This window comes from Tenrec ecaudatus, chromosome 3 (genome assembly GCF_050624435.1).
Source record: "Tenrec ecaudatus isolate mTenEca1 chromosome 3, mTenEca1.hap1, whole genome shotgun sequence".
NCBI lineage: Eukaryota > Metazoa > Chordata > Mammalia > Afrosoricida > Tenrecidae > Tenrec > Tenrec ecaudatus.
In genome coordinates this window covers 201,213,488-201,240,774 of record NC_134532.1, presented here as the reverse complement: position 1 = coordinate 201,240,774, position 27,287 = coordinate 201,213,488, and the positions used below count along the sequence as shown (strand labels likewise).

The 27,287-nt window shown below is 48.7% G+C and overlaps 1 protein-coding gene across 2 annotated transcripts in view; it reads right to left on the bottom strand.

Annotated features, from left to right (window-relative positions):
• The window catches only part of ADGRA3 (adhesion G protein-coupled receptor A3), a 127,673-nt gene that overhangs the window by 64,047 nt on the left and 36,339 nt on the right, over window positions 1–27,287 (bottom strand). For both annotated transcript variants that reach the window (XM_075544479.1, XM_075544480.1), the window contains exons 2-4: window positions 17,250–17,321; window positions 4,254–4,325; window positions 862–933 (exon numbers count right to left, since the gene is read on the bottom strand). In XM_075544479.1, coding sequence (XP_075400594.1) covers window positions 862–933; window positions 4,254–4,325; window positions 17,250–17,321 — 216 coding nt within the window. The remainder of the gene's footprint in view (window positions 1–861; window positions 934–4,253; window positions 4,326–17,249; window positions 17,322–27,287) is intronic.

The window sequence follows — 27,287 nt, the reverse complement described above, 5'->3', positions numbered from 1 at the left end:
ACAGATGGAGAACGTGGCACAAAAGTTTTAAAAAAGTGACTCACCCAAAATCACATGTCCAGAGGCAAGATTCAAAAGGTCATTTGACTCCATGACTCTGTCACTACATAAATGCATGGGATCTCACCTCCACTTCTAAGCATTGGTCCAGCTTCTTTGTGTCCCTAACTATCCAAAGTTTTGTATAACAACATTTGCACCAGCAGCCCAGGGCTGTCATCCTCCCAGTCTAAACAAGCCGGTGAAGCCTTTGATGAACTTTCTCAGTGTGAACATGGTCTCCGCTGTGCACACTGTGTCCTGTCAGTGGTGTGAGTATGGAGATCCTACGGGGCAGCTGACTCGATGGCAGTGTTTTATTTTTGTTTTGTTCTTTAATAGGGTATATGTTTAAATATGAGTATATAAAATATATTTGATGTATTCAGTAGGCATAAAAGCATATATAAATTTATTAATACACATGGGGAATACGATATGATGATGATCTGGGGGGACCTTATCATTCTAGTTCCTGATGTATTTTCAGGTCCTTATCCCTCTGTCTCTAGAGCTCCTAGAGTTGGTCCTTTCATACCAAACACCCCATAGATTACCAAAGCACCAACACTGCCATCAAGTCAGTGCTGAGCGGAGAGATTCCACAGGCCTACAGAGAGCCATAAGGACTCCAAGGCGTGAATCTTCATGTACTGGGACACACGGCCCCATCCTTCTCCCCCAGAGCAGCTCGTGGGTTCTACCCACTGACCTTTCGGTTCACAGCCAAGTACTTCACCACTGTGCCACGGGGCCATCTTCACACATCCCAGGTACCAATGCATGTACTTCATGACATGTCAACAGCAAAGGTGTACTTACAGCCTAACCAGACTGGTGAGCCCTCGAAATATGTCTGCATTCAGGCATCCTATCCGGTTATTTGTCAGGTCCCTGAGGAGAGGGGGAACATGGCCGTAGTCAGTATTCAGGTTAAGGAAGCGCACACATTCTCAATTCAGGAACAGAAACCAGGCTTCGGACCAGTCCTTTCTCTGCAGCACCGTGGAGACCTGGACCACTGAGATGGTGCCCTCTTGCTTTGACTTGCCTCAGACACAGACCAGATCCTGCTTCATCACGGCCCGCACTTGGCTTCAAACATTATCTCTGACTCCTGAGAAATCACTCAAGAGGAAGCTGGAGTGAGAAAGAAAGGGGGCCCAGTAGATCTCACTGTCGGCAATACAGGATCTTCGGTGCCCGATCATTTAAGTCGGCTGTGTGACCCCCGCCAGGTGAGTCCATCTCAGGCAGCACACAACAGAAACAAAGGGCAAATTAGCCATCTGATGGCCTGTATCAGTCTCAGAAGCAAGCTAATGTACTGCTTCCTCACCTCATTGCTCAGTATTGCTAACACAGGGGGTCTAAAAGACCTTGCCAGAGGGGTGGGGGTCGGGGTCGGGGGGGGGGGGGGGGTGGAAGCCACCATCTTTTAATTCCATCACAACTGATTTTTCAGTTCTTGTCAAAACTTTTAAGGAGGTTTCAAGAGTTTATGGCCCAGTGGAATATATAGTGAAAAAGAAATATGAAAGTAGCTTCAAATGAGTATAATGGAGTGAAAAGAAATGAGCTTCTAGTTTATGGATTGTGTTGATAAGGCCAAAGGGTAACTGAATGGATTCAGATTTTACCTACTTTGGGTTGTTGATGTTTAAACACACACACACACACACACACACACACACAAACACAGATTCAGAGTTTACCTACTTTGGTTTGTGGATGTTTAAAACTAACTCACTCTCTCTCTCTCTCTCATTCTCTCTCTCTCTCCCTCCCTCCCTCTTCCTGATTCAAATCACCTCTAAAGTAAAGACAGTGGCAAAGCATGCTTACAAAACGGCTTGGTCAGTCCAGGGAGCTGCACAATTGAGATGAATGACTGAAGGTCCCATGAAGAAAAGGGGCCTCTGTCTGCAAGCAACTAACACACGCACCGAGGCCGCAGCCTGTCTTTAGAACCCACCGCGTTACACTCGGGACCCCGCCACCGCGAGTTGTGGGCCGGAAGCTTTACCGCTCAGCCAGATGTTTGGAATTAGGAAGGTATTTTCTAACAGGAAGAAGACTACAAATGGCAGGGGCACAAGAGATGGCTTTGTGCAGAGTGTAGATGCTTCCTGATAACGTCTCAGCAGTTCAATGGCAGGCAAGTGAAAGGGAGGCGCACACCAAACTCACTGCCATCGAGTCAATTCTGCCATGTAACGACCCTACTGGATGGGGGACAACTGCCCCTGTGAGCTTTCGAGACTGTAACTGTTTAAGGGAATCACCCCGTCTTTCTCCAGCAGGCCCGCTGTTGGTATTGAACTGCTGACCCTGCAGATCACAGAACATGCGTAACCACTATGTCACCAATTCAGTACTGACTTTTAAAGAAGCAAATGGAAGATATGGGTGATATCCTAATGAAATGTCATTCCTAACCACATTTCCTTCCATCTCTACTTCATGAAGACATTGTTATCAAGAAACTATGATCCAAAAGCTGTTGATATAGAGGTGGTGATGACAGGGGAGAGAGGAGGAAGTGTTCTTGTCTGACACTTTGACACCCAGACCGTTCCTAGGGGAGGGGAACAACCCGGGAAAGCAAAGTTGCAGGGAGAAATAGTACAGATGTCCTCAAATATAATCATCAGCATTACCTAGAGAAAGACTAAAACCCAGGTTGCGGAAAGCATTTAATTCTAGTCTAAAAGGAAGAACACACTCAGTATTATCTGCAGTTTTCCACTGAAGGCTTCTTCTATGTGCAAGTTACTGAATGATGCAGGATGCATCGAAAGATGGTGGACAGAATACACACATTATCCCCAAAAGAGCCAAGTGACAGTCAACCATTCCAAGAGGCAGCATCTGATCAAGAACTCATGACACTAAAGGAAGAAGTCCGAGTTGCACTGAAGGAATTTGCCAGAGCCAGGCTCCAGGGACGGACAGAACAACAAACAAAATGTTTCAACAAGCTCAGGAAGCCTGGGAATGCGCATGTGTCTTTGCAAGAAACATACAAGACAGTTGCCTCATCAACCACCTGGAAGCGTCTGTTTGTGCTCATTCCAAACAAAAGTGACCTAAAAGGATGTGGAGATTATCCACCTGTCTGTCTCACTAGTGCCACACTCAAGTACAATGAAATGTGGCTAATGATCAATCACTCAAGATTGTTGCAGCCGTACATGAGCAGGGAGCTGTCAGAAACTCAAGCCGGATTCAGAGGAGGAGGTACCATAAGGGATGAAAGTCAGGCTGCAAATTTATAAGGTCAGTAGTTTGAAACCAACAGCTGCTCCAAGGGAGAAAGATGAGGCTTTCTGCTCCCATAAAGACTGACAGTCTTGGAAACTCACATGGACACAGTTATACCCAGTCTTAGCGGGTTGTTATGAATCAGAATCAACTCAGTAACGACAGCAGGCTGAGTGTTTTGGACAATGGGAAGAACAGGGCGTCAAGACTGGGTGAAGGCTTATTAAGAACCTGTGATGTGCAGATGACACACCCTAGAACAGACAACGCCATGATAAGTAGAGAAAAGATGAATGTTATCAAGGATTGTACTGCACTTGGATCCATAATCAATGTCCATGAAAACAGCCACCAAAAATATCAAAGGCCTTATTCCCATGGATAAATCTGATGCAGAAGAGCACCTGACTGAATTTAGGCTATTTATCTAGACCAGATAATTGATGCCTCCAAAATATATTGCTGGCAACGAAGGTTGAACATACCACAAACTACTAGAAAAACAAACAAATCTGTCTTGCAAGAAGTGCACCCATAATCATTCATAGAAAGGTGAGGGAGACCTACTGGGGCATGTCATCAGGAGGGGCCAGTCCCTGGAGCAAGCCAGCAGGCCTGCTGGAGTCGGTGAAGAAGAGAAAAGTCTCTCACTAAATGGATGGCCCCCGAGGCGGCAACACCGGGTTCACACATACAAATTGTGAAGTGCTGTGCTCCACTCTTTGGTGTTGCTAACAGTCAGAGCTGACTCAATGACACCAACCAACAACAAACGATGTAGCGAACACGCTCTCTTTGGTTTTCTACCCTGGGCCTACCCACGTACACTTGTAAACATTATGAAATACCCACGCGGTTTCCTCTCCTGTCAACATAAACTTGCAGTAGGTTAGCAGGTGCCTTTAAAAGGAATACTTTAAACTTATCAAGGAGTAAATCCAAATACTTACAATCTTTTCAGCGACGACAGCCCCCAAAAGGCACCTGGATCTATGCTACTAATAAGATTGTTCCGGAGGTCCCTGTGAAAAAAAATAAGCAGATAAAATGGCTCACCTGGCAACACTGAAACACAAGCATGCATGCCACGACTCACCTGACCCCAGAAACTTTCAATATCGGCAATGGCACGAAGCAAAAAGGCTATCCCACATCCATTTGCCAGGTATGTGGCAGAGCCAGAATTCAAACTCAAGCTTCAGGTTTCAAAGCCATTGATTTGTCTCAGTCTAAGTATACAGTCTAAGTAGGCATCATTAGGCAAACAAAACACAGGGCCCCTGGTGGTGCTATCAGGTAAGCATTTGGCTATAAACCGCAGGGTAAGAGGTTCAAGACCACCAGCCACACTGGGGAAGAAAGCTGAGACTGTCATGGAACCCCTAGGAGGGTCACTGAGTTGGAATCAATGAAGTGGCAGTGGGCTTCTCTGATCATAAAAATCAGTTCTGTCCTCACGGTGTTCAAGCTTGAATACAGCTAGTCACACTTGGCCATCAAAGTTGGCCGTTCACGATACAGCCACAGCCCGTCCATTACGCTGAGGGTGCTTGTGTCTGACCATGTGTCAAACATAAGCGCCGTATACGTCTGTTCTCCATTCCTCCTCCCGGTGCATCCCTGGTTAGGATTTCTATGAAGTAATGATACAGGTTGGAGGTTCTGAATCTGCCCTGCTGGGTCCTGAGAGGAACTCCTGAAAGGCCGGCCAGTGACACTCCATGGAGCTCAGTCTACTCTGCAAGCAGGAACCCACTAGACAAAAATCAAACTTGATTTTCAGCTAACAGGTCACACAAAAGTAGGTCAAAGCAAAGGTTCCCAAGCCCGTAACTCCCGGCATCTGGCAGCCACCGAGAATGTGAGAGAGAGAGAGAGAGAGAGAAGGGAGGAGGGAAGAGGATGGAGGGAGGTAAGAGGAGATATGAGAGATAAAACTAACAACCACATTGCCATCCTGTGATTCTGACTCACAGCGACTCTACCAAAGCTTCCCAAGACTGTAAATCTTACAGGAGCACACAGCCTCATCTGTCTCCCTTGGAGCAGCTGGTGAGTTTGAACCGCCAACCTTGAGGTTGGCAGTTTGCTGCTTACCAAACATCAATTACCTCCACGTATTCTGATTCTTCTCCAGTGAGCTGGTTCTTGTATGTAAACACACTGCCACTAGGGCAGCAGTGAGCCAAAGCCTTGTCCCTCTCAAGTGGGGCTGGGAGAACAAGAGCTATGGTTGAAACTCTCTCTGGGGGCCCTGTCCCTAGGACTTGTTTTGGACATCCCTTCCTACACAGTCAGTCAGTCAGTCAGTCAGTCAAGTGTTCCGGAGCGCTCCCAAGAACAGTGACGGTCAGCTACTGAAGCACATGACAGTAGCCGACAGGACAAGACCTTATTCCTCTAGAGCATGTTCCTGGCCCAGACTTCAGCCGTGAGGCTGTAATGGTCTTAAAGGAAATGTCCCCTAGACCACGGACATCATGCACTGCCACCACGCGAGGTGCCGAGACTGGCCTGTACGTCTGACAGATCCCGAGTACTGTCATTGAGGCAATGCAACTCACAGTGGCTCTGGAAGGGACAGAGGAGAACTGCTCCATAGGGATTCTGAGTCTTTAATAAATCTTTAAATGAGCAGACAGCTTCAGTCTTTCTGCCGTGGGAGTTCAAGCCACCCAGCTTCCTGTTGGCTGCCCAGGGCTTAACCCGCTGTGTCACCGGGCTTCCTCATGCACACCCACACCAAGTCCAACCCAACCCAACCCACCGCCATGCAGCCGATTCAGACTCACGCACCGCGCACAGGGTTTCCGAGACTCTACAAATCTTCCGGTGGCCATGTCAGCCCCTCTCTAACTGGGAAGGTATCTGTCTCCGGCCACATTTGAGAACATGACCCCACATACAGCCATGTTTCGGCAGTGAGCACAGGTGCCACTGTCTTCCTCCATCCAACTAGAGAATGACATCTCAATGCGACTGTCCTAAAGTCTCGCCTGCAAGAAGGGAGAGAGCCCAACCACCACCGCACACCTGTCACAGCGGACGCTGACGGTGGAGGCTTGTGTGATGCCAGGAACAAGTGTCAGTGGCTCTCCTGGACCAAGCCACACTAGGAAGTAAGGCCTGATGATCTGCTTCTGAAAGCAAACCCATGAAAGCCCTACAGATCACCATGGTCATGAGGATGGTGCAGCGCTGGGCTACATCATGTTGGTCAGGCAACAAGAGGTCGTCAACTAGACGGCCTCTCCTAACCAAACCCCCTTATTACCCGCTAGTGAAAACTAACTGATATATATGGCCTGATGGAGAACAAGTCTCTATCTTAATTTTCTAACAACCAGTTGTGAAGAAGGTCGGTGAAACAAAAGACCGTCAAGGAAACGGGTTGACCGAGCAGGCCAGGGCAGTGCTTGATTCTGCTGTACAGTAGGCAGCTAGGAGCCGGAACTACTCGGTGGCACCTGTGTTAGTCCAGGTAGACTAGAAAGACCAATTCATAGAAGCACTCATATGTGTATAAAAAAAGAGGCTTATATACAAGGGCAACTGAATATTGAGTAAACATCCCAACCCAGTCCAGATCAAGCCCATAAGCCTGATATTAGCCCATATGTCTGATACCAATCTATAAATTCCTCTTGAGTCTCACACAATACATGCAATGATGGCGACTGCGAGAAGACCACAGGTCAGTGGGTGGAAAGTCTTGTGGATCCAGTGGAATTGCAAGCATCTCGGCACTGGCCGGGGTCTCCACGTGGCTCCTTCAGCTCCCAGGGCTCTGGCTGGATCAGCATAGCTCCATCAAGGCTCGTCATCAGTAATGTCTCGCAGGGAGTGAGCATGGGTCCTGTCTCCAATGAGCTATTTATCTCCTTAGCGCCTCCAAATGAGGTTACCGAGCTGTGACCTGATCGACAGGCTAAACTCCACCCCTTCACTCTTAAGTCTCAAATTGACAACAGATTATATAACTTCCACAGCACCTAAAAAAACCTAACCATGATTAAGGGCAAATGGATACGTGTTTCATAAGATGAGTGTCGGTATCAGGATACATGTCCTGGAAGTTTCACTAAACCGTACTGATGAGGTTGGAGTGAAAAATCAAAATCCTGACGCAGTGTCTGTCCGTCATGCACTCTGAGCACAGCATAGTCCAGGAGTCGACAGCTCAGAGGCTGCTGCACCGTCCACACCGGGAAGGCATCAGCACTGAGCTCTAAATGGCGAAGAATTCTGCAGAGCAGCTGCTCTCCAAAAGGACACTTCTGGAGCCTGTGAAGGTGGGGGCCTCTCATTTCTCCCACCTCACCCACAGTCAAGCAGTCTCAGAGCTGGGATGAGGGGAGACACTGCCCCCACCCAGCCAAGCCAGGCTTGCTGTGTTTTTGTTTTTAAGAAAACCAGAATTCCCTATGAATAACACAATTGTATTTTCTAAACAGAAGTTAGTTATTAAGCACAGATATAAACTCTCTGCTCTGATGCCCACAGATACCCACTCCATCCATCAGAATCAAGAGCCCTCTTTGTTTGGCAAGAAGAGAACAGCTGGGTCCGGCTGGCAGCTCCTCCGCTGGCTGTTTCGCAGTGCGGGTGCTAAAACATTTTGAAATAAAGTCCTCCACATAAAAAACGCCTGTAACTTCCTCAAGAAAGACCTGGAAATGCCTTTCCCAGACCCACAGGGAAGGTAGGACTAAAGAAACGGTGTCTCTGTATGTCCTGCTGTGGCAGCTGGCACCGGTGCCTGTGATGCTGGACCCTGGGGCCACTGGTATTTTAAAAACCAGCAGGGGGACAGGTTTCAGCAGAGCTTCCTGGCTGAGAAAGGCTAGGAAGGCCATCCCAGGAAGCACAGTGCACCCTCAGGTGGATCTCAGCAGGTCCCCTCACCCCTGGGCACTGCCCCTGCTCCCCAAGCTCCCCAAAAGAATCCTACCCATAAAGAGGTCAGAGGGACCGATGAGCAAAGGAAATCTGTGTGTTTGAGGCTCATCGTGGCTAAGCTCTGCAATTAAAAACACAGAACGTCCATTCCAGTTGTTTAAAACATGCATGTCCTTTCTTTCTCTCGGGTTGTCACAGGCATCTCCAACGGGCACTGATTTAGCCAGAGCAGAAACACGTCGTTTGTGGCCCGTGATGTCTGGACTCCATTTCTCTATGGACTAGCTCTCTTGAATAAGGGAGTTCCGTGATGTGATTTAAATACACGTTTTTTCTTCGGTAATAAAAATTACTTGATGAGTTATATAAACTATGAAGCGATCACTGACATGACCCACATTTATCGCAAAAGGCTTATAATACCAAAACAGCTAGCTGCCCTCGGTGGGGATGCTAGAAGAAGCCGATGCCGCCGGTGGCATTTCAGAAACCAGCAGCGCCACCACGGTTTTCAGCGAAGCTTCCAGAGTAAGACGGATTCGGAAGGAGGGCCTGGTGACCAGCAGGTGCCCGTGATCTGGGGCCGCGCTGGAAGATGGGCCCCCCTCTGGTTGGATGGCACTCGAAACATGAGTGGGGAAGCGCTGTCTCCTCAAAGTACAGTTGACATGAAAAGCAGGGATGCAGCAAAGCTTTGGCGACCTTCCTTGATCAATGTGGTATGACGCAAAGTGAGAACTGCCAGCCTCCTTTCATAAGCCGATCCCGGAATGTGCAAAGCATCCCGTGCCAGGAAAATGGGAGATTGAAAAGATTGATATGGTGGGCACTCGAGAGCTGAGCTGAGCTGAGCAGGCAGTGGCTGTTCTGAATCCAGAGATCATCTGGGTCACTACCAAACTCCCAACTCGCACTGCCGTCGAGTGGATGCTGACTCTCGAGTGGATGCTGACTCAAAGTGACCGTCTAGGACCCGGAGAACGGCCCCTGGGAATTTCTAAGACAGTAGCTCTTGACCGGAATAGAAAGTCCCATGTTTTCCCTGTGAAGCTGCTGGTGGTTTGGGGCTGCTGCCCTTGCAGCTAACCCCATGTAACCACATCACCAGGGCTCCTTCACCGAGTGCCAAAAACAGTATGGAGCTGGCCGCATTTGACTCTCTGACCTGACAAGCAGGAGGAGGAGAACCACCGTTAGCACCAGCCCGAGGCCCATTCCTAAGCCTCGAACCTTCCTTACCAATTCTGGCACCAACTGTCCCTCACACAGCACTCTATTTCTCTGCTGGGTCCAACAGGTCACAGACCACGCTCATGATTAGGGGCTTCACTAGGAAAGAAGACAGGTTGCAATTTGTCTTTGGTCAAGTTTCTTCCCAGCCATGCATCTCTGGTCCTTGGTCTCGTGGTCTCTACATGTCCCCCTATCTCTGTCCTGGTTGGGCATGGGCTGTGGATAAAAGCTTAAAGAGTCCACCACTCGGCTGTAAGCTTCAGTCCGAAAGTGCTCAGCAAACCGAGCTCCCCAATTAAGTGCCTGGAGGTTCTCCACTCTGCAAGCAAACCTCCTGCCCGAAGGCACTCAGCTTGAAGCGCTCAGCGGGCAAGGAAGCCCTCGGCTGTATCTTATCCTCTGGGCTCTTGGTTCTTTCTGCTGCTGTTGTCCTTGGCCACTTCTCTGTCCCCTGAACGGAGGAGGGTCAGTGAGCAAGGACCCAAGGAAACACGCCAACTTTGGCTTTCAAGAGCCTACTTCCCGTTTCTGATTTTACACCCAGCAAGTCGGCAAACCTGACAAATCCCCACATGAGAGTTCCAAGTTTTCACTCACAATCAACTCAGGTAACAATCTGTCACAACCGATTCAGATATTCCGATCAGATCAGCATTCCCCCCACCTTCTAAAACCCAGACCCATCAGGAAAAGAAGAATAAACCAAATCTGCCTGGCCCTGTGGTGGGAGTTACAAAGACGATTGCTGGAAGAGCCGCAGCAAGCAAATCACTGCAATTTAAGAGGAATGCATATCATTCATTATTAAAAGAACATTTCAGGGTTGACACCAGAAATACAGCACTTCCGGGGATAATGGCCCCATGTCCTTAAGAAAGCTCGAGTATTGCAATTGTTATTCAAAGTCACACACCAACCACTAGTGCCCAAAATGAAGACAGGGAAGAGTTCTCCCAACTCCCACCCTCTGTAGTTAACCATGCACTCTTGATGATTACTGCTGGAAATCAAGGAGGACCATCAGTTGGAGAGCACGGCCTTGAGGACAGAAATGGCACCAGAGAGCACAAGGTTAGAGTTTTGCAAGGCTCCGCTGGAAATTCCATTTTTCAGCAACAGAGATAGGCTCACAGGTGGAATACGCAAGGATCCAATCTACGTCTGTAGAAAGAGGTGGCGAGGAAGCTCAATATGATTAGTCAGAACAGGGCCAAGAGCAGGGTGCAGAACCAATCGATCATCAAATAAATGCACAGATTGAAGTTCAATTAGCAGCTCAATAAGTAACCCACTACACCACCCCAGGGTCCTTAAATACACCACAGCAGCAAAGCAAAACTGCCCTATAGGGGTTTCCTAGACTGGAATCTTTATGGAAACCAACTACCACATCTTTCTTCCTCGGGGAACCCGCAAGATCTGAACTGCCAACCTACTGGTGAACAGCCATGCTCTTAACCACTGTACCAGCAGAGCTCCATCCTTTATTCACAGCCCTGTAAAAATAATGCTGAGCCCATCAGCTGTGCACCTCATCCCCCTTAGAACGTCAGCAGCATGTTCCAGGACCCGAGCCTAGACCAGGGTGAGCACCTAATACTTAATACGCCCTGGATTTACGAGATACATGGGAAAGACTGAAAACAGTTAAGGTGCTCTTTGTACCCTGCCTTGTCACGTGTCCAAATGTTCTTTGTGTTTTTACATACTCTGACACGATAAATCTACATCAGTTATTATCCAGGCGTGGCATGTCCTTACAAAGAATGACAGCTCACCTCGGAAAAAGTGGAACCAAATGAGGAAATGGAGTTTCCAAAAGTGCCCAACACTGAACCCCAACCAAACCCACTGCCATGAAGTGGATTCTGACCGACAGGAAGCCCTACAGGACAGAAAGGGACCCTCATGGGGTTTCCAGCGCTGTCCTCCATGCAGCCTCAGACAGCCTCCACTTTCCCCTACTGAGCAGCTGGCGGGCTCAAACTTCTGACCTTCCAATTAGCGTCCGAGTGTTTCACCAGTGCACCCCTGGGCTCCTTAAGATGCTCTCTTTAAAAAAAAAAAGTGGGGAGTACTGAAACAAGCTCCTAAGTTAGAGGAAAACCTCATTATAACTATTCCTATGGCAATAAAAGTGAGTCAGCCAGTCTCGTGCACCCTCGCTCTCTCCCTCCCTCTGTTCTCTGCTTGCTAGCTTCCCAGCAGGGACAAGATCCACAATAAATAATGGAAGACAAGACCGCCCCCGCATAAAAACCAAGCGCTTAGAAGGGAAAACAGACAACGCCTAAGAAAGAATGATCAACCCACGGTGGAGTGTGTGGCAGTGTGTGTGCACCCGGGGCTTGTACTCTGAGAAACACTTAATTGATCAAAAAAAAAAGGAGAAACTGAATCCTCTTTGGAAGTCTGTTCTTCAACCCAAAAGAATTGCCAGGGGCTGTGTGGCTCCTAGGTGCCCTCCGTCTCCGAGGAATGAGACCACTGATGCTACTGCCAATCCTATGTTGTCCCTGTGACTGGTTGTAGGACACCGTGGCCCACAGGGTTGGCCCTGGCTGATGTTTCGGGAAGCAGGCTGGCAAGTTTTTCTTCCTCATCCGGCTAGTCTGGACACCCGGCTGAAACAAGTTTGGCTTCCTGGCCACACACAGGTCTCCACCGACAGATAGGAGCAGGCTTTGTAGGAGATAGGCTGGGCACGAAGGGGAGAACTCGAGACTGAAGCACCAATGCCCTTGCAGCCCAGCCAGCCCACCCCAGTCTATCCTAACCTGTGCCGCTCTATTAACCTATCCCTGTTTTCTACACGGCTGCTCTTGTTGACAGTGTCGTCCAATGGGCTCCGATCCAGAGCGACCCTGCGCTCAACAGAAGGCAACGCTGCCTGGCCCAGCGCCATCCGCACTGCTGTTCTACGTGGCAGCCCTCCATGGCAGCCGCTGTCAGTCATCTTACTGAAGGTCGTCTTCTTGTTTGTTCCTGTTACTTTACTCATAAGCATGATGCCCTTCTTCAGAGACAGGTCTCTCCGGACGTGTCCAAAGTACCTGACACCAAGTCTGGCCATCCTCGCCTCCAGGGCGAATTCCAGCTGCAATGCTTCCAAGACGGGTATGTTGGTTCCTTGAACAGCCCATGGTATTTTCAATATTCTTTGCCAGAACCGTAATTCCAATGCACGGGTTCTTCTTTGGTCTTCCTTATTCAGCGCCCACCTTTCACAAGCCTATGAGGCGACTGAAAATACCACAGCTCGGGTCAGGGACACCCAAGTCCTCAAAATAACAGCCTTGCTTATCAACCCCTGAAAAAGATCGTGTACAGCAGATTTCCCCCAATGAGATGTGTCACTGGATATACAGGGCTGGGCTTGCGATTCTAAGGACACAGAACCTTTAAGTTCTGAACACTGGTTCGAAAAATCCCTTTCTATCTCCTGCCGTGTACTCCAGATCCTACACTGCCCTATTTTTTAGGGTGTCTGGCTACTGCTCATTTGTAAGGTCTCTAGCTCGCAGGAAGAGAAGATGGTACAAGGAGGCTGAGTACGTCATAAGTTCGCACACTGGTTCACTCTCGCTCTCAGTGCCAGTGAATGGAGGAGGCTGGCTCACGGCGACCCCTGTGAGTTTCTGAGACTGGTCCTCACCGAGCGGCTGGTGGTTTCGGACCGCTGCTCTTGCAGGTCACCGCCCAGTGCGTAACCACTACGCCACCAGGGCTCCCAGCTCCCTGATTAGAGATGGGGAAGAAGAGCACTGAGCGTAGAACGTCTCCATCAGGAATCAGCCAGCAGTTGGCACGGGACGTACAGAGGCTACAAGGGCTATCGCTTCGAAAGCAGCAAATCCATTTGGAGAACGAGATGAAACCCTGTGTACGCAGGTGTGCGTCGTCCCTCTGCACTTGGCTTTACTGTGTTCACAGACTTTGCATGTTTCACAAACTGAAAGTCTGACACTTCTCCCACAATGTGCTCACGCCATGTCTGTGCCACATTCGGGTTAGTCTGACAGTATTTTCCACTCGTTCATCATCGTGTGTCAGCATGCTTAGTAGATTATGACACAGCGCCGACGTAGCATTTACATGCGCTGAGGGAAACCTCAGTAACGCTTGGCTGGCTTTACTGCGATAGTCACTAGATAGGGTGGTCTGGAAGCCAACCCACAAGATCTCCAAGGTGTGTCCATATCAAGGAGCCGCCTGGTGGTGCTGTCAGACTGCCAACTGCACGGTCAGTGGTTCAGACACACCAGCCAATCCATGGGGGATAGGATGCTGCCTGTACCCATAAATAATTACAATTTCAGAAGCCCTATATAGAAATGCTTTAAGCTGGAATACCGGAACCCTGGTGGCATAATGGTTACTCATTGGGCTGCTAACCTCAGCGTCAGCAGATTGAAACCAGCAGCCACTCCAAAGGAGAAAGTTGAGGCTCGGTCTTGCAAACTCACAGGGGCAGTTCCACCCTGTCCTATCGGGTCACTATGAGTCAGCATCAACTCAATTGCTGAGTTTTTTATGTTTTTATAAGATAGATGGGGCAGGGCTCTTTGAGAGGGAAAGTACTCATAGCCTTCTGTGCTACTCTGGGTACATTAGAGAAACAAATCTACAGAAACTCACATGTATAAGAAAGAGTTTTATATATATAGTATGTGCACATCCAGAATGCATCCCAACCCAGTGCTGCCCAAGCCCACAAGTCCAACATTAACCCATATGTCCAACTCCAATCCACAAAGTCCTCCTCCATCTCACAAAACACACAATGAAGCTGACTGCAGGAGGAAAGCCGAATCAGTGAACGTGTAAGCATCTCAGCGCTGGCAGGTCTCCACATGACTGCTCCAGCACCTAGGGCTGCATGGGGGTAGGTCCATGCGGCTTCTGCTTGGGGATGTCTTGCAGGAAGTGAGCCTTTCCAGCTGAAGCAGGGACCTGGCTAAGGCAGCCGCACCCTGGTCCGACCATCAGAAATCAAGAGACCAGAGAACTAGAAAGGTGAGGCTCACCGAGCCATTTAGCTCTCTGCCCTTCAATGAACCCCACACGTGTTTATCGGCCAGGTTGGCACAATAAAATTTAACTATCTCACCTTCCTTCCCTATGGCCCCAAACCCCACTTCCATGGCCCAAAAGTAAAAACTAGGAACAGCCCTGTGCTAGTTAATGTCCAAGAAAATGTTCATCAGTCCTTGAAAGTCAAAGGGCCAAGCAACTGGCTCTGCGATCGCAGAGTAATTACATTTCCCTGACACTAAAGTGCACAGAGGGTCTAACTGCAACTGTGAGAAGCCGCTCGCCTCCTCTCTGCCCTTTTCAGCCGCGAATCCCAGCAGGGACCTACAGGCCTAAGGGCCAGGCTCCTCTCTCTCTCCTCTGTCTTCTTGAACCAGCCGTGTGGACCAACAAAGACAGTGCGGCAGGTGGGTCCAATCTCGGCGGGCTGACTTCCTCACACTGCACGGGAAAGGCCAGGATCAGGCCTGGGGCTCTGGGTGCACAGAGAACCCGCAGAACTTACACCTGCAGAGGTAAAGGCATTTGTCAGAAGAGAAGGCCCAGACTCCAAGTCCTCACTGGGATTTTAGGCTACAGCCTGTTGTATCACTGTGTAGTCTCTAGAGCAGCAGTTCTCAACCTGGGGGTTGAACGACCCTTTCACGGGGGTTGTCCGATTAATAACATTACCAAATTTAGTTATGAAGTAGCATTGAAAATAATTTTATGGTTGGGGGTTTCACCACAACATGAGACACTGTATTAAAGGGTCCACTGCTCAAGAGAAACAAAACCAGTGACACTTGTATTTTTAATATAAAGAGTGAAATTTCCATCAAGACAAGTAATTCACACAGTTGTAGAAAAGGTTAATCGGGAGATCAAATGTTATGGTAGGCCGTGGATAGCTCCCAGGACTGACAGGTAACACGGCGGGCTATTGGTTCCAATCCAGAGAACGAGAGGTCAATGTAACAGGAGTAGGACGTGGAATAGCAAGTTCTCCACAGGGTCTATTTATTGATATGAAGCAGGTCACAACCCCCAGGAAACACATCGGGAAGGGATGCATGGCACGCTAACCTTCAGTATCCCAGGATGGAGGACGTCTTACTGCCAAACCACTGAGGATCCTGGTCCAGCCAAGTGGACATGCAACCTAACTATCACAGCCTTCAATAAAACAACCCTTCAAAGATGCCTGTCTCTCTTCCTTTCTAGTCCCAAAAGGGAGAGAGGGGATGTTCTGGGATTTCAGAATGAACAGCCCACCTCCTCGTCTGAGAAACTCCTACGCAGCATCTTAATATCACCCTAAATGGGAAGCTATTATGATGTTTCCAACTTGTACAGAGATTTATTACCAACGAATGGCTGGAAATAAGGTCAAAGACAAAGGAAATTGAAAAGGAACTGTGAAGAGGATGCTAAGCAATTCCGACCACAGCGGGGCCCATTAGCTATGCCTCGCACACTTTTACGATACATGTAAACAACTGCATCAATCCTGGGTGCCCACAGTAGAACGTGCTTCTGAACACAACAGAGAGCATCCATCGCGCAGGAGGGCCCCTCACCCCTCTTTCCTGGAACAGGGAAGACCCCAACTGAGTCCTCTCATTAGTCATCGAGCACCTCCCTCGATAACTGACAATGTGCTGGGGGCTGGGGGCATTTATCAACCGTTTGCACGGAACACAAAACCCAGCAGGCAAACTCACGGCCTCACGCCACAGCAAGCGTCCCCAGGCAGCGATGCTGCAGCCCGGCTCTCCCGGGCGTGGGGAGCAGATGGCTTCTCTTCCAGGAGCACAGCCACTGTTCCGCTCCTCCCAGGAGGAACTCTCTTTCCCCAAAGCCTCAAGCAAACGGCGATCCACCTGCTGTTGGTGTGAGCTGCTGCTGCTGAGTCTCACAGAGCGGCGCCGGCCGAAGTAGCACCTTAGAGCAAACTCAGTATTTACTTCAAAAAGTCGGGAATGCGGTTCTTCGTAACCAAATGAAAAAATGCATCACATAAAGGTAAGAGTGAAAATGATGTCATTAGGTTTGGTGTCACCTAGGGTAGCCATGTCACCCTCACCTCTGGGGACCTCCTCTGTACCCGACCACACCGAATCCTTAGTTTAATGTCTGTTGCCCGTTTTCCTCAGAGACTCAGATGACATCGTCGTAAACGGCTCCGAGGTAATGTCTTTGCTTCGGGCACATTAACCACAAAACTGTCTCGGGAAATTCTCTGCGCTGTATTATCATCGCAACATTATCGATAATGGGGTGGAAGCCTTCAAAATGTCTCTTCCTTTCCTTTAATTACTTCATTCTCAAAAGCTACTGAGACGGGTTCTCAGAAAGTAACCACCACGTTAGACCCCAAATGCCAGCATACTTGACAAAATCAGCAACTCTAAAAACACTGGAGGCAACGCCAACGACTGGCGCGGGCTGGCAGCGCACGCAGAACCACGCGGTGCTAAACGGCGCTGTAACTGGCCAGCAAGCAGAGTTCTGCCCCGTGCACATTAGCAGGTTCAAAAGTGACTTAGCATAAAGTTTTATAGGAATATTGATACATGTAAACTGGGCTTATGACAGTGGAGGACCTTGGTCTATGTGTTAAAATAATTACAGGGATCTTTCGTACCTTTCTGCTAAGACAGTGTCCACGCTTTGTACAGTCCATTATTTTGGTGTCATCCCCCTGACAGTGCCACCAGTGGGGCCCACCCTCCACCAGGCGCCCCCCCACACATACACACACACACCACTGAATCGTGAGAAATGATGACAATACTCACAATCGCTCGAGAAGACTTAATCCAGAAAAGGAGCCATTCTTCAGCTCAGATATTTTATTGTTACTCAGGATCCTAAAAATGAAAAGGGGGGGAGAGAAAAGGAAAAAAGGTAAATTGCCCAATAATATATGCACCACTGATGTCAAAATCATTCAGCTTGTTCTGCTGAAACCTATGAAGAATCCAAAAAAAAAAAAATCACTTAGTGCCCCAAGGATTTCTGACTAAAGGAAGGCTCCTTTCCCATCCTTCCAGAAATCACCCCAAGTCAGTCCCTCGCACATCTTCTCACACTTTAAATCGTCCCTGTCACACTCTTCAACATGTGCACAGGGAAGGGCGGAGAAGTGGCTCCACACAAGGACGGAGCATGCCGCGTGGGCCTCCGAGGACAATTTACCTCAGCTGGTGTGTGCACGCCTGACGTGGCATGAGACCACTTAATTAAAAACTGGACACTAAGTAGAAAGAGCGTACTGTATAGGCTCTGTAAAATACTGCCCTGTCGTGCCATATGCGAGCTCCTAGCTATCATTCCAATCATAAAGAACATTATTTGTAGCTCAAACAACGGCCCCCCGCCCCCCCCCAAAAAAAACCCCTCATGGTCACCAAGTCATTTCTGATGCATAACAACCCTGTAGGTCAGAGTGGAACTGCTCCTGTGGATTCCCAAGACTCAATCTTTACAAGAGCAGCTGGTGGTTTCAAACTGTCGACCTTGCAGTTAGCAGCCCAACACACAGCCCACGAGGCCAGCAGGGCTCTTAGCAGCAGGCAAGTCTACACGTCATGAAGTATGGGCGTGTGTTCTCACACTCACATACTGCCGCAACTTGCTGTACCGCAGGAAACAGAGACCACCTGTGCATGAAGGCAGGTCCTTCTGAAACATGAACTGAGAGCAACATTCCGTGAAAAGGCCACGCCAGCGTACGCGGCGAGAACGTGAGCACAAACTTGCTCCCTCTCTGGGCTTTGTGATTTTACTCAGCTCGGATGGGCAGTGTGAATACTAATGGGGTGTTTTCCATCAAGAAGGTGAAAATGCTAGAAGCCTTCGTGGGCGACTGGGGGAGGGAAGGGAGTGGGCTCCAGCTCATGAAATGAGGGAAGTGAGGCACATGGCCCATGCCAACAAGAAACGAGCTGAATGCAGCTTTTCCACCACGTAGCAAGGCTGCCAGGCAGTGCCTCCCTGTGGCCTTCGGAGAAAAATTCTTCATTGTACCCAGGATGGCACAACTTCAGGGGGGGCTCTTCACGGCTGGCATCTTGTGAGTGGCGTCCCTGAACTGTGCAGTACAGCCACACTGTGCAGGGGGCCAAACTGGCATCCTGGGCACCCGGAAACGAAATTCCAATAAGCCTCAACTCTCAGAAGTCCTCAAGGATTAGTCTCCCAGAAGAACCATCCTCACTCAAACCAGAATGCTGCTGAAAAAGAACGTGGTGATCTTAGCAATTCCGCAAGGACAATGGGTGGAAGCCGACACACAGCAACAGTGACGACTGCTACTCAGGTGTCTGGCAAGCAATGTTTTCAACCGTCTAAGATCCCAAATATATGACCTACGACCCTCCTCCTTTTCAGAAGGAAAAAAAAAAATCACTCAGTGCCCTTCCCCAGACCTGGCAATTAAAAAGTTTTGTACTAAAGTCCATCACCCAGGATAAAGTGTAGACATCTGCCTCTGAAGCCGCCCTGGATGGTCTCCCCACCCCCAGGGGACGGTATTACTCCTTTGGGAAACACTATTTTAATCCACTCTGCCCCCAGCTACCGTGAGGGTGGCCCCACAAGAGAACGTCAGCCCTGGCTCTTTGGCTAGAACTAATCAAATGAAAGAAACAGGCGCTAACCAAACAGAGCCTGAGGGCAAAACCCAAACAGAAAAGGAGGCTGAGAGTAAAGGGCGAGGCTGGGTCAGCAGTTGCCCCTGGATCCAGCAATTCCTGAAAGCCGCCCTATCTCTCTGAGCATCCACCTCTGTTGCCAAAGACATGAAATTCCTCCTCTTTCTTTGTTCTTTGCTTGACCAGTACTAATTTCCCTTTCCAGCACTTAACCGAAAGATAAACTCACCACCATCTAGTCAATGCAGACTCAGAGTGACCCTGGAAGACAGGGTTTCGAAGACTCACTCTGTACAGGAGTAGAAAGTCCCATCTTTCACCCTGAAAGCCACTGGTAGCGTCGAACTACCGTCCCTGCAGATCAAAGCCCAGCCTGTAACCAGGGATCCTTCTTTCCAGCACCAAGAATTGAAAACCCCTGGGCAGTTAAAATTTGTATGTATATTTTGCAACATGGAAAAATGTTCACAAAATAAGGCTAAGTACGAAGTACAGAGAATCCCAATTCTTGTCAAAATATAAATATACATATATTTAGACAAAGAGTAGCTTCTTAAGGCAATGTATGCAAATCTTAATAGAGAATAACTCAAGAGTCCCAAGAGTTCGGGTATTAATTTATTACTTTGCCCATGCTCTCATTCAAAAGAGATTTGTATTTCAATGAACACAAAAGGTCATTTCCCAGTCAATTTTCTTTTGCTAGTAGCAGAATTTTTTTTTTAAGAAAGAAAAAGAAAATCCCTGCTTAATGCAGATTAACATTTTGAGAGTCTTTGCGTGTAAGAGACGAAGACTCCAAACAAACAAACAAAGTGACTGCCACTGAGTTGATTTCAAAACTGTGTAACACAGTGGCCCTCCCTATTAAGGAAGAGGAGAACAGCCCGGTAAGGCTTCCGAGAAGCCCCTGGTGGAATCTAACTATGGAGCTTGAGTTAGCAGCCCAAGTCCTAAACCAGCGAGCCCCCAAGGCTCCCTGTGCGATGACTAGGAACTTCTCAATCAAGGAGGGCAGGGCTTGAATGCCAGCTCCATCCCTTACAAGCTGGGCACATTCTTCCAGTCACAGAATGGGAAGAAGAAGAATACTATTTATCTTCTAAGCACAGACGGCAAGCAAATGCCTGGCCTGGCACCCTCAATGAGTACTCAAAGGAGTTTCAGATCCTGCTTCTTGGATTCTAGGACTCACAGCCTCCTCATCGTCATGCTTCGGAAGTCAAGCTGCATTTACAGCCAAGGCGTACCACTGGGCAGTGCTCGTTAGGTGGAGTCCCTTCCGACTCATAGCGACCCTGTGTACAACAGAACACACACTGCTGGTCCTGCGCCGTCCCTACAACGGTTCTGTTTGAGTCCATCATCGAAGCCGCTGTAACATCTGGTGCCCCTCCAACCCTGCTACTGAAGCAAGGGCATAGCTTCCGTCCATCAGAAGATTCAAACAAACATGTTGAACCTTCCAACCTAAAAGGAGGATACCATTCATGCGAATCAAAACTGCCAAGACACCCCCACCCACCATCACCTGCCCCAACCCCACCGCCACTGTCACTTCCAACTCACAATGGACCTACAGTTCAGAGCGGAATCGAACCACATGCAAGCCGAGCCTCACTCGTGGCACCAAAAGTCCCCAAAACAGACTTTCTCAAGCAGCTGGCAATGCGCATGAAGACCCCCAACCCTGGATGCCCAGAGTAGCCATGATCCTAAGCTAACCATCCCCAAATGTGACAAAAAGTACACCCAACTATGTCTACTTTGGCATGGTACATAACAAACGAAAATGAGAAATTATCAAAAAGGTTCTTTTTTATAAAAGAAACCGCTTAAGGTCATTGGATACAAACAAGGTTTCTTTGAAAGCAAAGCTGATGGGCGGGGATTGCTTACACGAGTTAGGAAGTGTGTGAGGCCGGGTTGACTAGAGAAACCAATTCAGAGAGATGCTCACATGTGTTTTAAGAGAGAACTTTATATAAAAGAGCAATTGTACATTAAGAAAACATTCCAGCCCAGTCCAGGTCCAGTCCATAAGTTTGATATTACCCCCTATGTTGATACTAGTCCATAATTTCTTCTGTAGACTCAGACAGCCATGCAATGATGCTGAATACAGGAAGATCACAGGCCAGTGGTTGGAGTGTCTTGTGGATCCAGTGGTGGTGGAAGCACCACATGTGGCATGGGTCTCCACATGGCTCCCCCATTTTATCTCCATGGTTCCTCTAAATGAGGTCATCAAGCCGTTCCCTGATTGACAGGCTAAATTCCACCCCTTCACAAGTTGACAAAAGATTATGAAACTGCCACAGGAAGCAACCAAATTAACGACCCTTGGTGGAAACCAACCTATGCTAAGAAAAACCAGAGACAAATCGATGCATTTAAATGATGGTGCTGGCGAGGAGCAGGAAAAGAAGCCAGGCCTGCCGAGAGAACAAATGAGTCTGTTTTGGAAGAAGTACAGTCAGAATGCTGTGACATCCTTCGTCCAGACTAGAAGCGGGTGCGCTAGGCTCATTAGAAGCCAGGATGGTGAGCCTTCAGTATCACGTACCTCAGACACGGTATCCGGAGAGACTACTCTGTGGAAAGGGGCATCCTTCATATCAAAGAGGAGGGTCCGAGAAAATGAAGGAGACCCTCAGTGACACTGATTGGCACAGTGGCTACAACAGGAGGCCCAAACCACAATTGTGAAGATGGCTGAGGAGCAGGCTGCGTTCAGTCCTACTATTCGCAGGATCACCGAATTGGAAATGGCTCCAGGGCACTAGCAAGAACAACATAATGCTGCGCCAGTTTCAGGGGAGCTTCCAGACTGAGACAGACTAGAGCAAAAGGTCAAAAGAATCTACTGCAAAACGAAGGGGAAAAAATCAGCCAGTACAGACCCATCACAACAGCTCAATCAGCAACCAATCATGAGTCTGAAGTGGGAGCAGGGTCCCCGAGAACCTGGAGGGCAGCTAAGCAATAAAGGGCTGCAGATTCACGGGGGTTCAAGTGCACCATGTGTAAGCAGGAAGAATGAGCTTAAAAATTAACACACTCATCAAGGCCCTTTCCAGCTTCTTTTCCTTTTCTGCAATGATTCGTGTTTTAAGGAGCCGAGCCGATGAACTTGACGGCAGCAGCGGGGGGCTCATGAGCAATAAACCACAGGGAAGGAAACAGAGGAAAACTCACACCAGCCTCAAGCCTAAGTGACATCAGCGGCCACCACTGCACGAAGGATGAAAGCCAAATGCAGGTCAGTGACGGAATCACGCTCGCTGAGAGTCAGCGTCGCTTCCACAAAAGGATGTCATTCGCTCGGTCATAAAGGCTTTAGTACAATAAATGATGGATTTTATTGAAGAGAGTAAAAAAAAAGAGGGAAGGCATTTCATCACACTTAAAAAGTTATAACTGTAACCTTAAAAATATAGTTTACAACCCCGTGTTAATATATTCCATCTACATATTACTTGATGTGTTTTAAGGGTTGTGCGCAAGAAAAACAGGGCCAGGGTGAATAAATCTACTCGGTGGACAGCTTTTATACTCGACTTTGAAACGGGGAATGAGGGAACTAGCAAATGCATAATTTCCTGTGTCATTATAAACCCAAGGCCCATTCATAATCAATATTTCTGCTGACATCTCTGAAATTTCACACTTTCCAAGGGGGGTACTAAATGAAAAATATAAAACTTGACCGAAGTTATAAAGCTTATATATACCCATTTCTATTCTATACGAATGCTGTTAACGCCGAATGATCTATAGACAATGCTCAGGAATGCAGTTCTGGGTGCCTGCCTCTTGAATTTAAACACTACCGGATGAGCCTGGTGTTCTTGCTCCCGTTTAACACAGTCACTAAGTTAGTTCAGTACATCATTTATGCTAAAACATAAAGCGGAAAAAAAGAGAGATTTAATGCAGACGTGTCACCAAAAAAAACCCCAAAAAGCCACCACATCAAAAGTTCACGGAGTAGGAGGAATAAAAATTAAGCATTAGGAAGTTCTCAGTTGTTCCATATCACCAGGTCTCGAACGGAATGCCTCGCTGGAAGCAGGTGACAGCAGGCCACACAACGATTCTTAGAAGCAGAAATTGAAAATGAAATTCCACAGCAGTAAATATTCAGGACGAGGGTTCTGGATCTATTTCTCTAAATCAATTCTTGGAAGGAAGAAGCTGATAAGTCATTGAGGAAGGAGTTTGCCGATGAGATCCCTGTAGTGGGTTATGAATGTACCCTTTCTGGAAAACAGGGCCTTTGCTGGGTTTTTTTTTACTGAACCAAAACAAAATCAAGATAAAGAGGTTTTCTTATCTTGATGGTTCCCAGGTGTGAGATAAGAAGGGTGCAAAGGGGAGCAACAGGCTAAAATGGGGGAAGAGCCAATCCTGTCTCTCACAACAATTTGAAAATGATTCGGGAGCCACCAATAGATCTTTACAAGTAAATGAAATCACCATCATCTGAATATTGTTTCTTTTCATTTTCCCCTTTACTTCAGAGCCACATGCTCCCATCTGAAGAGTCATAAGGCTCAGGCATCCCTGGGCTGGAGGGTCGACAGGTGTTGGCTAGGGTGAAGGCAATATTCAAATAAGAGTAAGAGTAGCAACCAAAACAGGGGGGACTCCACAGGGCAAGCTCCTGGGAGGTACAGGAGCTGTTTAAATTGTTTAATACAAAAATGATAAGCTAAACTGTAAAGTGTCACCTAATGCATAATTTTTTAAAAGCTGCTTAAAACTTCTAGCTACAGTATTTAGGGAGCCCTGGTGGTGTCTTGGTTGGTGACATGTTGGGCTGCTATCTGCATGGTTGGCGGTTTGAAACCTCCAGAAGCTCCTCAGGAGAAAAACTGGGCTTTCTACTCCCGTGAGCAGTGACAGTCTCGGGAATCCCCAGGGGGCGCTAGGAGTCAGCACTGACTGGAGGGCAGTGAGCTTGGACTTTTATGCACAACATCTAGGAAGGAAGGAAGGAAGGAAGGAAGGAAGGAAGGAAGGAAGGAAGGAAGGAAGGAAGGGAGGGAGGGAGGGAGGGAGGGAGGGAGGGAGGGAAGGGAAGGGAAGGGGTCTTTGCAGCTGTTTGGAGATGGGGTCATCCTGGACTTGTTCGCTGCCCTCACGTCAAGTGCAATGCATGGCAACTCTGTGGACCAAAGAATGAAATGAGGCCGGATCCACACCATCGTCATCACCACGGGAACATCTGACTCCATGGCAGACCAAGGACTCAGCTCTAGCACGCAAAGCACACTCACTGCTGCCATGGAGTCCGTTGTGGATCGTAACAATCCTCTAAGATGGTAGAACTGCCCCCGGGGGGTTCCGAGACTATAACTCTTCGCTGGAGTAGAAAGTCTTGCTTTTCTCCCACGGGGAGGCTGGTGGCCTTCAAACTGCCGACCCTGTGGTTGGTAGCCCGGTGTTTAATCATTATGCCACCCAGTGCTCCTCAGCTTGAAGTACTAGACTGAGCAGTACTCCCCCGTGACCGATATGGTTTCCGTTGGCTCATCTTCAGTCGATCAACAAGCCTTTCTTCCTGATCTGGACGTGTCAAGAAAACTGTTCACCAGGGCATGTGAAACACCAGGAGCCACGCTTCCAGCCTGCACGCCCCACACAAGCCACCGCAGGGAATAGAACTCACCACCATCGTGCCACCGCAGGGAATAGAACTCACCACCATCGAGTTCGTTCCCGCGCACAGAGACCCCCACAGGGCAGAGTGAAACTGCTGCTTTGGGGTTCGGAGGCTGTTAATCTTTGTAGGAGCAAACAGCTGGTTTGAGCAGCCGAACTGTTTACAGCCCAACCAGTTACCTGATAGCAGACAAGATGGATCGGCACAGTGGCTGCAATGGGCTCCAACCTGGTAACACCTGGGTGGGTGGCACAGGGCCAGGGGTGTACTGTTCTGTTGTACATATGAGTTGGAACCAACTGGGCGACCACTAAGAGCAGCAATGCCACCAGGATGGGCCTTAAAACCAGTAAGAAATGTCCTTGAAAAAAAAGGATGGCCGAGGGCCACAGAAAGACAGGCACAGAGGCTGGAGCTCTGGAGCCCCGTCAAGGACACCCAGAACTACCTGAAGCTGCATCAGGCGCAGGCGAGCAAGGGATCTCTCCCTGCAAGGGGTGCCTGGCCGGGGTGATGCTGTAATTCAGCATTCCAGCCATCACCAAGTGTGTGGTCCTTCCTTTCCGCAGCCATGGGGAGCACGGTCATTCAGGACTCGGTAGAACACAAAGCAATACCAACATTCCAGGATATAGGAACTGTGAATGAACACTGCCACAAAGTACTGGGAACCATCTACTAACACAATGTCGGGGTGCTTAGTGGGTCCCAAGGTGGTCCTCGGATCTGCACACGTGGCCAGTCACAGAGCTTCAGACAGGAGAGCCAGTCACAACCGGCGTCAGAAATGTCCATTAACAAATGTCATACTTAGAAGAAAAAGAGCTTCCGCTGGAGTCGTTTCCCAAACAGACGGGCAGAGAAATTTCGAAAAACCTGTGTGCTCCTGGAGCCAAACTTAGGTTGGGTGAACTACAGCCATGCTGCAACTTGATGGGGACTGCAATCGCTTACTCCACAACTGGTACCTGAAGTGCTCCAACCGTAGACGTGCAAGGGCAGGTCAATAGTAGCTCAAAGAGGACAGCTTTCCAAAGAGCGGGGAAGATGGAAGGATGGAAGCAGAAACAGTGGGAGAACTTAGGGTCATGTTATGGGAACTGCATCAATGGGATGAAACTAAACGCACGCATTGTTTGGAAAGCCCGCCTGCCCTGTAAGCCTTCCCCCAATTCAATAGCAATTAATCATAGTCTTTAGACTCACTGTGATCTGGTCAATTCTGACTCACGGTGACTACGTAGTCCACACTGGGTTTCCACATCCTCCAGGAATAGGCTCTTTTCTCTTTCTCCCATGGAGCAGCTGGTGGTTTGGGACTGCTTACTGTGAGTAACCCAGTGCATACGCAACTACACTGTCAGGGCTCCTTATCTTCGGAGTCTTTTTATTAAACAAAAACATCAAAGCATCCTGATTAAAATAAGTCAATAAAAATGTGAAGTCCTCGTTTCTCAACTTATCCTCGGTGGGTCTATCCACCGTTCATCGCGCAACCCAACCCCTAGAGACGACTGACACCAGTCCCAACGGTAGTTGTGGCCTCATCTAGGGACACCAAGCATGTTCCTGTTCTACATTCATTGAGTTTTAGAAACAAGATGAAGCCTGTAAGGGCAAAGGTCCGGGGTGGAAGGGGTGCGTTTTCCCAAAGAGCTGGGGCCAGGTAGTGGCTCTTCCTGTTGTACGTACGTTTGGTCACCATGAGTTGGAACGGACTGAACAGCACAGAACGGCAGCAGCCTCAGGTGCTGTAAAAGGTCTGGGGGCAACCACTGACCCTTCAGGGGTACTGAAGAAGGAAGACCTTGTCATCCGCTCCCATAAAATTACAGCCAAGAAACCCCGATGGGGCAGGTCGACACATATGCCCTTTTCCAGATCTATCTCTCTGCGATCTCACTGACGACGCAAAAGGTCAGACAGGAAGCCATGAGCAGTGTGTACGTTAATGGAGAAGGAACTATAAGCCTAAGCTCAGCGGTTCAAAAGCGCCAGCCCCTCCCAGGGAGAAAGATGAGGCTTTCGACTCCCTGAAAGAGGGGCAGTCTGGGACACACAGAGGGGCGGCTCAATCCTGTCCTACGGGGTGCTATGAGTGGGGCCTGACTCAGCGGCGGTGATGTTTGTGGTTTACTTTTGGTCTGGTTTGGCCATTAACGTGCACATGTAGAAAAGTAGAAATTGTTGAATTTGGTGTGTGCTCTGCTCTCTAATTTTTCAACCAGAAATAAACGAGATACATTATTAAACCAGATCCTCCCCGGAGGGCTTGGTAGCACCTGCATGTTATTGGCATCCTGCCTCACTCACTGTCAGAGTCAATTGTGACTCACAGCAACTCTCCCAGACAGACAAGGGTTTCCAAGGCTGTAAATCTTACTGAAGCAGAGAGCCTCATCTTTCCCCTGTGAAGCTAGCTGGTGGGTTTGAACTGCGGCCTTGGGGCCAGCAGGCCAACACGGAACCCCCGATACCACCAGGGCTTCAGCTTAGCATCCAGTAGGGCAGCT